General features: G+C 40.3%; 2 protein-coding genes across 3 annotated transcripts in view; both read left to right on the top strand.

Annotated features, from left to right (window-relative positions):
• Positions 1-450: 450 nt before the first annotated feature.
• LOC145413160 (UPF0235 protein C15orf40 homolog) lies at positions 451-10,894 on the top strand. 2 transcript variants are annotated; one of them, XM_080282896.1, is made up of 7 exons: positions 451-554; positions 1,858-2,047; positions 5,705-5,876; positions 8,797-8,995; positions 9,741-9,852; positions 9,963-10,090; positions 10,571-10,894. In XM_080282896.1, exons 4-7 carry the CDS (start codon positions 8,846-8,848, stop codon positions 10,658-10,660), a joined length of 480 nt encoding a protein of 159 aa, XP_080139022.1. In that variant the 5' UTR covers positions 451-554; positions 1,858-2,047; positions 5,705-5,876; positions 8,797-8,845; the 3' UTR covers positions 10,661-10,894. The 2 variants fall into 2 exon arrangements, with proteins under 2 accessions (XP_080139022.1, XP_080139015.1); XM_080282889.1 differs by lacking the exon at positions 451-554 and adding an exon at positions 882-1,031.
• Positions 10,895-12,396: 1,502 nt separating this feature from the next.
• The window catches only part of LOC145413149 (uncharacterized), a 31,793-nt gene continuing 31,689 nt past the window's right edge, over positions 12,397-12,500 (top strand). Inside the window, exon 1 of the mRNA XM_080282878.1 lies at positions 12,397-12,448. The gene's annotated coding sequence lies outside the window, so the exon portion shown is untranslated. The remainder of the gene's footprint in view (positions 12,449-12,500) is intronic.

The following is a 12,500-nucleotide window of genomic DNA, read 5'->3' as shown; positions in this document are numbered from 1 at the left end:
AAAACAACGTGTATTTTTGATCGCCACAGGACCATTCTGATTGGCCGTGGCGCAGATTTCAAACTATCCGAAGAGATATGACCTTCAGCATCATCAGCATCACTATCGTCATCATCATCACCACCAGCAGCATTGTCATCATCATCATCATCACCAGCAGCAGTAGCATCACCATATCGTCATCACCAGCGGCAGTAGCATCACCATTATCATCATATCCATCAACACAGCAGCAGCAGCATTACCACCATCATCATAGTTATAATAATCGACATCATCATCATCATCATCACCACCATCATCATAAGCATCACCATCGTTATCATTATCATTATCTCCATTGTCATCATTAGCATAATTATCGGCATTGTCATCGTTATCACCTTCGTAATCACCATCACCATCATCACAATATAGTTGCGTGAAAGTCAGTGAGCCGTAGATCTGAGATAGGACTCCGTCTCCTTGGTTACTAATCAAAATATCCTCCAAATCTGATCACACTTGGCCATGAAGTAAACTGAAAGAGGTCAGGGATGTTTGTCAGGTTAAAGGTACTACTGTATTCTTACACTGACGTTTGTTCGTAGCTTTCAACTTGGTTTACATAATTCTCAGCTTCTGTGACAGCTCAGCATCCGATGTGGGGAGAGGTGACACTCTCTCTCTCAAAGGCACCACATTATTCTCATTTTCCCCACATTTTTCTCATTTTCCTATTTCCTTTCTCATCCCCACGTACTGTACCTCTCTCTCTCTCTCTCTCTCTCTCTCTCATCATCATCATCATCATCATCTCTCCCGTTCCTCCTCCCCTCCCTTTGTTTACATTGGACGCGACGGACCGATCAAAGAAGAAGAAGAAGACGAAAAGGGAGACGCAGAGCATCATTTATAACAAAACTCCACATTTCCAAGGCCGTCGGTTCAAGAATCTGGTTATAAAGACTCTCATTGAATTGCAGAGGAAAACAGAAAGCAATAATTAACCAAGGTAGCCGGTATTTCTGCCTGAGAGAAGAGGAAACGAGGTGAGTATAAGGACGCTCTTGATTTTTGTTCCAGTCCACGGCCTTTTCGGGCAGCAGGCTATATATCTTCTCTTCCTTTCTTTTAAAATGTGAGGAATAGCATTTGAAAAGACACTCTCTGTACCCTCTTTCACCTTAATTTCGTCCAGATTTTTTGGCTTTTACAGCTTATTCCTCGCAACTCAGCGCCCGGAAAACACAATACTGCTGCTCAGCATCCTTTTCCTAGCGCATCCTCATGACTAGCACTGTGTTCTGGTATTAATCTATTGCAGCAGCTCAGCATTCAAGACAGACAGATGGCAATTTTAGGCCTGGTCAGAGTGAGAAGGGTGGAGTCCAATTGCCTCCATGTCACTCTAGAAAGAGACTTGTGCAACATTATCTTGAACCTGTATTGGGGGATAGGGAGGAAGTTGAGAGACATTTATATTGCCAGGCATCGGAGCAACGTGGTTATATCAGTGCCACCACATGAAGGCATCCCTCTCCAGCATCACATGGTATAAGAAACAGGGTTGTGACAAGGATAAGCCATTCCATTATCACTAGGTTTTACTGGTGAAGAAAACCAAGATACTTAAACACACATATAATATCAGTAATTAAACTTGTTATTCCATTCATTGCATCATATTGGACTAAACCCAGCTATAAGCACCATTAAAAAATATATTTTTCTTAATAGGTTTCTCTGTAAAAATAATGGAATAAAAAATAAATGTAACTACTCTAAGTAGGTTACATCATTTCCATACTCTTTCTGACAGTGTTGAGCTGTTTTGTATGTGCAGAGTAGCTTCTAGTACTATTCAAATTGTTTCAGAGTTGATCAGCAAAGGAATGAATGAGAGAGGTTGGAGAAAGAAGACAGTGAAGAAATTAGAAGACAAAAAGAGATACCCGGTACTGTACTTAATAACAATAACACTCCCTTCTCTGAATCTGACAAGACATTTGTTAAAAAACAGTATTTTCTCCTGTGAATTTGACTACAACATGAATGGTTAATACTGGTAAGTGATAATATTGTAACCTCTCCTATTGACATGAAGCATCCAACTGGCCTTGTCCCACTCATATTGACAGTCAGTCGGTCAGTCAGTTAAATGATGCCATGCCTCTCCCCAAAAGATCTCCAGTACTGTGTGTGGCCATGATGAGGCTGAGATTTTCTGTGGACTGGAAGCTAAGCCAAGTGCCAGAACTAGCTAATACTTCATCATATTTATAGGTTTGACACAAATATTTCAAAATTTCTTCACAATGTTTCACAGCAACTTGTCACTCTTAGACTGTATCCACACCAAATACTTGCTGGCTAGGGTGCAAGTTCTTCATCACTGTAACCCATAGAAGTTCTCACAAGTAAACAGAATCACAGTTCAGGCAAGTGTGATTGTACTCTGGAATGGACTATAGGGTGGATAGATTCCTCTGTCTGAAGATTGTAACACTGATTATGAATTAAAGTCACTGTCAGATGTATCAGAGGATGTGGTGGTAAAATCAGTGTCATGGTCATCTGTGGAATCACCTCGAGAGTGTTGCTTGTAAAACTCACTGAGAGACATGTAACGTGGGTAGATATTGAGCATCTCCTGTGTCTGCTGGCAGGAAAGAAATGCATTTAGTTTTGTCACTTATGCAACTGTTGTTTATACAGTATTGTATATGAATAATGTCATAATTCTTGTAATTGTCAAGTTGCAGATGTGTTATGAGCTCTAGGGAATTCCTTTGGTATTTCTGGTGATTACTGTATTACTATCATCATCATCATCATTATTATTATTATTATTATTATTATTATTATTATTATTATTATTGTTGTTGTTGTTGTTATTACACTCACCCTGCTTCTCACAGCATCATCAATTGTCATAACCTTCCGTGTAACAGGGTCATCAGCCACCGTCCCTGCCTCAATCTCCTTCATCTCCCAGCCATATGATTCATCAAGTACAAATGGCAGACACATAGGTTCTCCAAGTTCTAAGTTGAGTTTCCAGATGGCCACCTGTGGATTAAAGGACAAATTTCAGTGAAACATATACTCTTTTCACTTTAACTTGGCCTAAAATTGCCCTCATACAGGACATATATATACAAATAACCACTGGGTATACTTTTTACACCATGGCTTGTCAGAAATGTGCCCCCTTCCCCCTCCCCCCCTTTTGCAGCTTATTCATGTAGCTCAGTGGCAGAATAAGACAGTACTACAGATCTACATCCTTTCCATAGCACTTCTTTGTGACAGCATCATATTCTAGTAATAAGCAATTTCTACAACTCAGCATTCAAGTTGGAGAGATGGCAGTTTTAAGCCAAGTTAGAGTAAAAAGAGTATAGTCAGATCAGCCATCCAGTCTAACTACTCTTGGTCATCAACTGAGCTGGAAAAGGTTAGGAATCTTTGTCAGGTTAGAGTGAATGCACTGTAATTTTGACAGCTCACTTGGTTTTGTGGTCCAGGTGAAGAGATGAAGGTTCCACATGAGGTAATGGCACAGCAGTTGATCCCACTGTCGATGTAACTCAAGAGGTGATAGTTGGGGCTGCCTGCATGTAAATTTATCAGTACTGTGCCACCCTCTCCTGCTGCTGCTGCTATCATATTGCCTGTTGAAAGGTTTCAAAATGTACACTAGGTGGCTTACCCATAACATTTCAGTACAAAACTTGCCTTGTGTTATCTTATGTGTGGTGGAATGATGATTTAGGTCTGCTTCGCACAACTCTGCCCTCAGTGTATGGCAGTGAAGTGGAGGGAGGAGGAAAGGAGACCAAGAGTGAGCTGAAGTAACAGGGTAAAGAAGTATATGAGAGAGGAGGTGTAAGGTGGAGAAAGGGCAGCCTGACAGTTGAGGACAGTGTGACATGGAGGCAATTTGTTTGTGGTCATGCCTGGGATTAAGATTTCAGCACCATAGGTAGATAAATAAACAGATAGATTGATAGTCTTTTTAACATTCATTTTAGCTCTTAATCCACAATTGTAGGAGTGTACCTAATGTTAAAGCTTGTTACCTGTAGGATGGAAGGTTAGACAGTGTATTGGTCCAAGTTGTAGGCTGAGATACTGGACCTGTTTGTGAGCTCGGATGTCGTATATCTGAAAAAAGAAATGAAACAGAAAGAAATCTATATAAGCAGTCCTATACCCCATTTGCTCTAACTTGAAAGGAATTCCTAACCCTTTTTGGCACAGTTGATGTCCAAGTGTAGTCAGATTGGAGGATTGATTTGACAGGTAACCAAGGAAACTCATGCCTGCCTCATAACCAAGGCCCATTGCATTTTTGGCAGCCACAACGTAATATTCAAGCTGCCAGAGTAGACTAGTTCTATCAGATGAAAACAAACTGACTGTATGTTACCCCTCTTTTATTTTTTATTCTTTTTTTCTACGAGTATTAAGACATCAGTATATTAAAGAAAAATTTATTCATGCAGTTTAATATAATTTGTCTAAGCCTAATGCAACCACAGTCTTCCCTCATTTTGTTAAGCCTTAACTTTTCCCACTTTGCATATTCACAGATGAGTAAATGATCATAAGTGTTTTTCTGTGAGCCACTAGTTAACTGTGTAATGAACTAATACCCTTTGCAGGACCATAAGCCATCACCAGACATTAGAATTTACATGGTTAAGTGTATTTTCAGGTCATTTAACAACACATATTGTTAAGGCCTTCATTATTTGCAGAAATTTGTCATCAGTGTCCTTTTAACATAACCCCCTAAAAAAAAAAAAAAAAAAAAAAAAAAAGGAGGGATGACATCTAAATAAACAAAAATCTCCCTTCATCAATCCTGCCTGAACAGATCCGTAACTCAGATCCCATAGCCAGATAAGGAACTGATGAATGAAAGGCTTGGTGGTATGTTGTGTGGGGGAGACTTAGAGGTAGATATGGATGACACTGTGTTCCCAGGTGTCACTGTACCCAAGCGTCCCCTGTATCTAAACCCAAAAGCATACCTGAACACATCCATCATCTGATCCAATAGCAAGATAAGGTAGTGATGGATGGAAGGCCAGGTGGAGTGGTGTATTGTAGGAGTCTTGGCGGTATCTTTGGATTACTTTATTTACTCGAGCATCACTGAGCGCTGTGTCATCACCACATGATGCTAGGAAACTGCCACTTGGGGAGAACCTCACACACTGTACCTGTTACCAAAAAAACGTCATTTTCATTATCATCATTGAATAACATTGTCATCATCATCATCAATATTAGTGAAGATGTTGCTACTTATCTGTGTTACAGTACAAACTCGTACAAACTCCCAGATTCAAGCATCCAATTTCCAAAAACATGCACTTTCCAAAATATATTTTCATGCAGTAGAGGCATGTTGCTATCACTTGTCCTCACACATTTAATCCATATTGAAGACATAGGTCTCTTGCCAACATGTATAAGAACAGATGGTATATTACTAATGCAAAGTACAGTACTTCATTCTATGGACTGTCCTTGGTGCTATAGAATATTTATTACGTGATTTTATTCTCCTATTCAATTCTCTTTCTCAAGTCTTTCCACTGACCTTGCCTTCCCCTTCCCTCCCTCCAGCTCACTCACATATACTCTCCTAGTCAGTTTCTCATTGTCCATTCTTTCACCATGACCTATAACATAAAAACTTTGTCAACAGACTGGCTGTGTGTGAATCTTGATGTTGAAGGCGAATCCATTTGAACCCTTAGGCCAGAGCTTGACTGTGGTGTCGTCTGAAGCAGTGGCCAGGTATTTGTTGTCTGGGGAGAAGTGCACCGAGTTGACCTGTTTGGTGTGGCCCTTGTACTGCCTGTAGCTGCCTGCAGGAGGTATGATCAGGGTTTCATGCAAGAATTTTTGAGAAACGAATGACATATCAACTTGGGTGGGTCCAATTTTCAGCTGTCACAGAGCTACCCATTTTTCTTTTTGTCTTTTTTTTCTTTTTTTCAAGCAAGAAAGAAGAAACCCAAGACTTGATGCCCATGCTATTATTCCCTCCCCCCAAGAAAAAGAAAAAAAAAAAACAAGAGAGAGAGAGCCAAATTCAATACACTCATTTCGAGATGCTTGTACACGTTGTATGTAAAGGCCTGTAGGTCATAGGCAGAGGGAAATAGAGACTGAGGAAGACAGACCCAGAATGATTTAATATGCAAAAGCTGTCTCCCTTATAAGTACCTGTAACCCATAAGGTCTTCAGTAACTGGTGTTCTATAATGGTTGAGAATTGAACCCATGTTTATACAGCATTTTCTGCTCTAATTTGGTCCTAAAATAACCTCCTGAAATATCTCAAAGATCATGTAGGCCACCCTGTATGTTACTTTTTTATTTTTTTATTTTTTATTTTTTTCTATTCTTTATGTGATATAAATTTTACAGTAAATTACATAGAATGGATGGATTAACCTACCGCTGTTGTGGTGCTGCCAGACATGAGCAGTTTTATCTGAAGAAGCCGAAGCCACGATATTACAGCAAGGAGAGAAACACACGTCATTCACTGCCCCCTTGTGACCCTCTAGCCTGTCAAATGTTACTGAATTACCGCACTACTTTTATGCTAACGTGGCCCAAACTTTCATCATTTTGCAGCTTATTTCTCATTGTAAAAAACCAGTGCTGCAGCTCTACATCCATTCCTTAGCACTTCTTCATGACTAGCACCATATTCTTATTTTAACCCCTCCACCCTGTCAGATATTATTAAATGACTCTACTCCTTTTACCGAAACTTGGCCCAAATTTTCATCCTTTTATAGCTTAATTCACATGCCTTAGTGGCAGAAAAGAATAATGCTCTGACTTTTCTTTCCATACCACTTCTTTGTGACTAGTACCATATTCTGATGTTGATCTTTCATTACAGTTCAGTCTTCATGATGGAGAATGGCAGTTTTAGGCCAAATTAGAGTACAAAGGGTGTAGTGTGGGATATTGTTCTGTTTATTCTGTTTTTTTAATGAACTTTTTATCATCATCATCATCATCATCACAAACAAGCAGTCTCACATAATTATGACTTAAGCTTAGAAGAGTTTATAGACAGACAAACAGGTAGACAGATAGATAATGGAGAGAGTGATAGGCAGGTAGGTAAGTGGGTAGGTAGGAAGGTAGATAGATAGACAGGTAGAGAGATAACTAGACCTAACCTTAACACAGCGTCACATGTTCTGCTGAAGTCCCAAATCACTACACTGTTATCTTGAAGTCCCAGCACCATTTTATTGGAACCAGGGCTGAAATCCATTGCATTTGTTGCAGAGCTGAGACCTTGCAAGCTACAGTACATCCGGGGGCCCTTGATGCCTGCTGGTTGACTGTGCAATTGAAGAAGGCTTTCCCCGTCTTCATAGTCTTCATCCATATCAGTTGTTGTTGTGGTCTTGTGTTTGTCTGGATGTGGATGCTGAAGTTTCTCCCTCTCTTTAGCTTCTAACGCATCGGATTCTTGGTTTCTTTCCTGCTGCCCAACTTCTAGATCTCTCTCCCCTTCTTCAACATTGAGCTCTCTCTCTTTTTCTGTAACTTCTGCCTCCATACAAGCCAGTCCTGGTGTCGTTGTGGCCCTGGGCTCAGCTGCATAGGGATGTTGAAATTTCACCCTCTCTTCATCTTCATGCTCTTTATGTGCTGTTGTTGTTGTCCCAGGTTTATGTGGATATGAGACTAGAAGTTTCTCTCTCTCTTTATTTCCTAGTACCCCTCTCTCCTCTTCACATTTTAAGGCTTCAGTTTCTACCTGTTTCTCCTCCTCAGTTTCTATCTCTCTCTTTCCCCCTTCATTTTCTGGTTCTCTCCTCCTCTCATCAATTTCTAGCTGCCTTTCCTCCTCTACAGCTTCTAGCCTTTTCTCCCCTTCTTCATTTTCCAGTTGTGTCTCCCTTTCATCAGTTTCTACCTCTTTCTCCCCCTTATCAGTTTGTAGCTCTTTCTCCCCCTCATCAGTTTGTAGCTCTCTTTCCCCCTCATCAATTTCTAGCTCTTTCTCCCCCTTATCAGTTTCTAGATCTTTTTCCTCCTCTTCTGTTTGTAGTTCCTTGTTAGTTGTTTTGCGTGTTGTGGTTCCAGGTTCATCTGTATGTGAAACCAGTGGACCACAGGTTGAAGTTTTTATCATCCTGCAGTCCGCGATCCTTGTTTTGGGGAATGGGGAGTGTTGTTGAGGTGGCTGTGTTGAGTTGATGGCTGCACAAGTTGACATGCACTGTGATCCTTTATCTTCTTCCATTTTAAACTTCTCAAAGTTCAACTTCAGCTCCTGTTTTGGGTTTTAGTCCGTCCTGGAAGGTAAAAAATAATTCACTGAGGTTCTTGCCATTCTTACGCAGTCATCCATCCTTTTATGTGGGTATTAGGAAACAGACACACCTGCAAATAATGGAAATCTTTGAACAATGAAATTCCATCTAAGAAAGAACCCACAGTCATAATTAACTATGTGTTTATTGTTGCCTGAAAATCTTTTGTAGTGCCCCCAAAGCACTACATCAAAATCTACTTGTTTAAAGTATATTTTCAGATTACAGTATTTAGCATTAATTTTGGTACAGTATATCATCCCAAAATGCATATTAAAGTGGTTTACTCACCTGCAAATAAGTGAAACTGGTAAAATCAAAACCATGAAAAAAAGGGATGACTCTGTTTATCTGTCAATTATCAATCATTGTCTTTCTATTTGTCTATTTCCTTATCCCTGTTTCTGCCTGTAAATCTAAATTGATCTCTGTTTATCCACAGACAATGAAATAAACCTTGAAGAGGGACTTATGGAACAGAAATAATCTGAATGCTGTCAAGAATCAGAGTCTCGGCAAAGTTGTTCAGCTTTCACCAGCACTCCCGTATCTTTAGTCATTCTGTGGCATTGCCCAGTACGAGGATGGGCAAGAGTAAAGCCAGCAAAGAGGGCAGTAGTAAGGGCAAGGCTGCTGATAAGGTGAGTTGGAATACCTTTATGGTTTATTATTTGATGCTTGGTGGCACAATTGGTAAAGTGCTTAAATCAGAGCTTACTGTGGTCTGCATGCCATGGCTCAAGTCCAGGAGATGGCCAGAGGTTTTGCATTGTGTAAACACCCCCAGAAACGTAGGTTGGTCTCCTACCCTTAATGATCTGAACAATATCCCAGCCTCAGGCCTGTATGGAAGTGGGTAGAATCAGATTTGGCAGCTCTTTACCAATTATTAAAACTAAGTGAGCAAAGGTGTAAGCAGGTCTTGAATTTCTAATGGCCATTTATGTAACACCTGTAATGTTATTGTCATTCCAGTGTTCGCTAATCTCTCGTCACAGCATTCAAGATGGAGAGGTGGCAGTTTTACTCTTAATTGTAGTCAGCAGAGCATAGCTTGATGCATGTTTGCATTGTTGTGACCCCAGGCTCATCTGGATGTGAAGATGATGGACTGTGGATGAAGTTGCGCTTCGTTATGTAATACGCCATCCTCCTTTCCTGGAATAGGGGGGAAGTTGAGGGATGTGTGTATAACTGGGCAGTGAAGCCATGTGGTTACATTGGTGCCACCAATGAAGATGTCTATCTCCAGCACCAAAGGACTTAATGAAGGCTGTATTTAACCTCTCCCATTCCAAAAATCACTCCAAAGCTAGATATGGTGGTCTAAAGTGCAAGAATCCAGTATAATACATTTTTATCTAATGGCATTTCCTTTGATCACAGAAGGGAGAAAACTCAGCTGATGCACCCAGTGGTCCTGTCAGCCTGGACAAGTGTGGCAACGTTCTGATCAAGATCTTGGCTAAACCAGGGGCAAAGGAAAATGGAATTACTGGTAAGAATAACACAGACTATTATGTAGTTCACTCACTGTAACTTGGCTCAGTTTTTTATTTCTTTGCAGGTTATTTCACATAACTCTGTTCTTTGTTTCCTGTCTGACAGATATGAGTGCTGAGGGTGTGGGTGTGCAGATAGCAGCACCACCAACAGAGGGTGAGGCCAATGCAGAGCTGGTCAAGTACCTGGCAACTGTGCTGGGCCTCAGGAAAAGCGATGTCAGTCTCGAGAGGGTGAGTGCAGTATTTTTAATATCAAAAGTTCTTTGTTCTGGCTCTGTGGATTCTGCTTCACCCCACCTAGGGATGGGAAAGGAGGTCTGGATAATGATTATGATAATGATGTTGGTGGTGATGAGAATGATGATGATAGTGTCTTATTGAATCTCCCTTTTTATAAATTGAATTCCACTCCTTGTGTTTGAATTACAGTACAGTAATAGCCTTTATATAGTTGTTGTGGCCACAGGCTCATCTAAACATGAACTAGATGAACTGCAGGCTGAAGCTGTCCCTTTTCAGTCCACCATCCTCTTTTAGGGCGATAGGGAGGAGATGGAGGAAGATTTGTACAGCTAGGCAGTGGTGTCACCTGGTTATATCAATGCCACCGTGTGAAGGCATCCCTCTTCAGCACCAATAACCATTATAAAATACAGTAATAACAATAATAGAAGCCAACACTGAGCTTATTAATTTGTGTCTCTTTTCTAGGGGTCCAGGTCACGACAAAAGGTGGTGATGGCCAACGGAACAACAGTGGCCGCAGTGGAGGACAGACTGAGAAATATGACAACCAAGTAAGGCCATGGATTGGTGGGGTGGATGAAGAATGATGGCAGAAGGTGGTAATGGCCAGTGGAACAACAGTGGCCACAGTGGAGGACAGATTGAGAAATATAACGGTCACGTAGAACCACGAATGGGTTGTTGAGAAAGTGTGAAGTGTCAGTAGAGTCATCTGAGGATTGAAGACAGGTTAAGCAGCAGTTGAATACTATCCAGTCTTGAGTGTGCTGTTCTTGAAGTGTGGACTTGTGTGGAATACAATGTAAACATCTAATTTCCCTTTTATTTCGTAATCCTATCTTGGTTTGGATTTTGAGTAATTACCAGCATTGAATGTGGAGGAAATGGAACAGTGTAGTCAGACTGATGAGTTGATTGACTCTGCCATTTTTACTCTAACTAGGCCTAAAATTGCCATTTCTCCATCTTGAATGCTAATTATAACAAAGATTAACAGTAGAATATGATTCTACAACTCTATTTCCATAGCACTTCTTCATTACTAGCACTGTATTCCAATTTGTGTTAATCTGTTGTTACAACCCAGCATTCAAGATGGAGACATGTTAATTTTAGCTCAAGTTCAGATGAAAAGAGTATAGTTATCGACGCTTTCGCAATGCAGCTTCTCTCTCTGTCTCTCTTTCTCTCTCTCTCTTTCTCAATAACTCCTTTTGAATATGTATTGTACTTTTTGTTATATAAAGTTCCTATTTAATGCTGTAAGTTATAATTAGAAAAAAATTTAGGCTTACACATACACCCAAGTCCCATGATGCGAAGTTACTTGAGAATAATTCAGACATCCACTGCTTAAACAAAGACGAAAAATAAAGATACATCGCATAGAAAATATAATCCATTAACACTTCTCCATGCGGGTGTTAATAAAGGCCAGAAACAAATAAAATCACAAACGCACCAGTGGCAGATTAAAAGGTCAGCGTGGAATCCTAAATGTTTAGCTCAAGTTTAAATCCCAGTGGCATGAAAGCATCCTCAAAAATTCAAAATCACAGGGAGATTTGAATTCCAATGAGTTTGAAATACCAGCCAATAAAATGCTTCAAAATACTAAATCACCGCAAAATTTAAATGTCTAATGCTGTCCAAATCCCAATAGGAAAAAAATCGCTTCAAAAATATTTTGACACTTAAGAAATGACTATACTGTTGTCACTTTAACTTGGCCTAAAATTGACATCGCTCCATTTTGAATGCTGAGCTGTGCGATAATGTGATGCTAGTCACGAAAAGTGATATGGAAGGGATGTTGAGCCAATCTTTTCCTGCCACTCAGCTACAGGAAGCAAGCTGCAAAGGGACGAAAAAAGTAAATAATTAAAGATACCAGCGACAGATTACAGGATCCGTGAAATCTAACCCAGTGAATCCGTCTTACGCTCTTCTTATGTGATTCTTTGCTATCTTCAGACGATTTTATTCAGCTTAGGATACGCTTTTCGGACTGGAGAGATTAAATATAGCCTCAGTATCTTCTATGTCTTTCGTAAACTGAATAAAATCGTCTGGGATTAGCACGAATATACTAAAAAAGGGACGTCACCCGCACTGAGAAGGTAGCTTCCTTGAACTGAAATCCCAGAGGCACAATAACACGCTGCTAAACAGTAAAGCGTGGAATTTAAATGCCGAATGCAATTTAAATCCCAGCTTGACAAGCAAAAATACTCTCTGGCACCTGAGGAAGTGCCGGTTGAGGGCTGGGTGGCTGCTCAGTTTAGTAGCGGCAGCGAGAGTGGAAGGGTATAATTGGTAGTGCTCTTTCCCGAGTGACTTACGGTGAATTCGTAACTTTTTTAAACTGTAACCTCCTCTACCATGATAAATTAAA

The sequence above is a fragment of the Coenobita brevimanus genome, chromosome 12 (assembly GCF_032717465.1).
Source record: "Coenobita brevimanus isolate Jiangsu-jjx chromosome 12, ASM3271746v2, whole genome shotgun sequence".
Lineage (NCBI taxonomy): Eukaryota > Metazoa > Arthropoda > Malacostraca > Decapoda > Coenobitidae > Coenobita > Coenobita brevimanus.
This window is presented reverse-complemented; position numbering and strand designations above follow the sequence as displayed.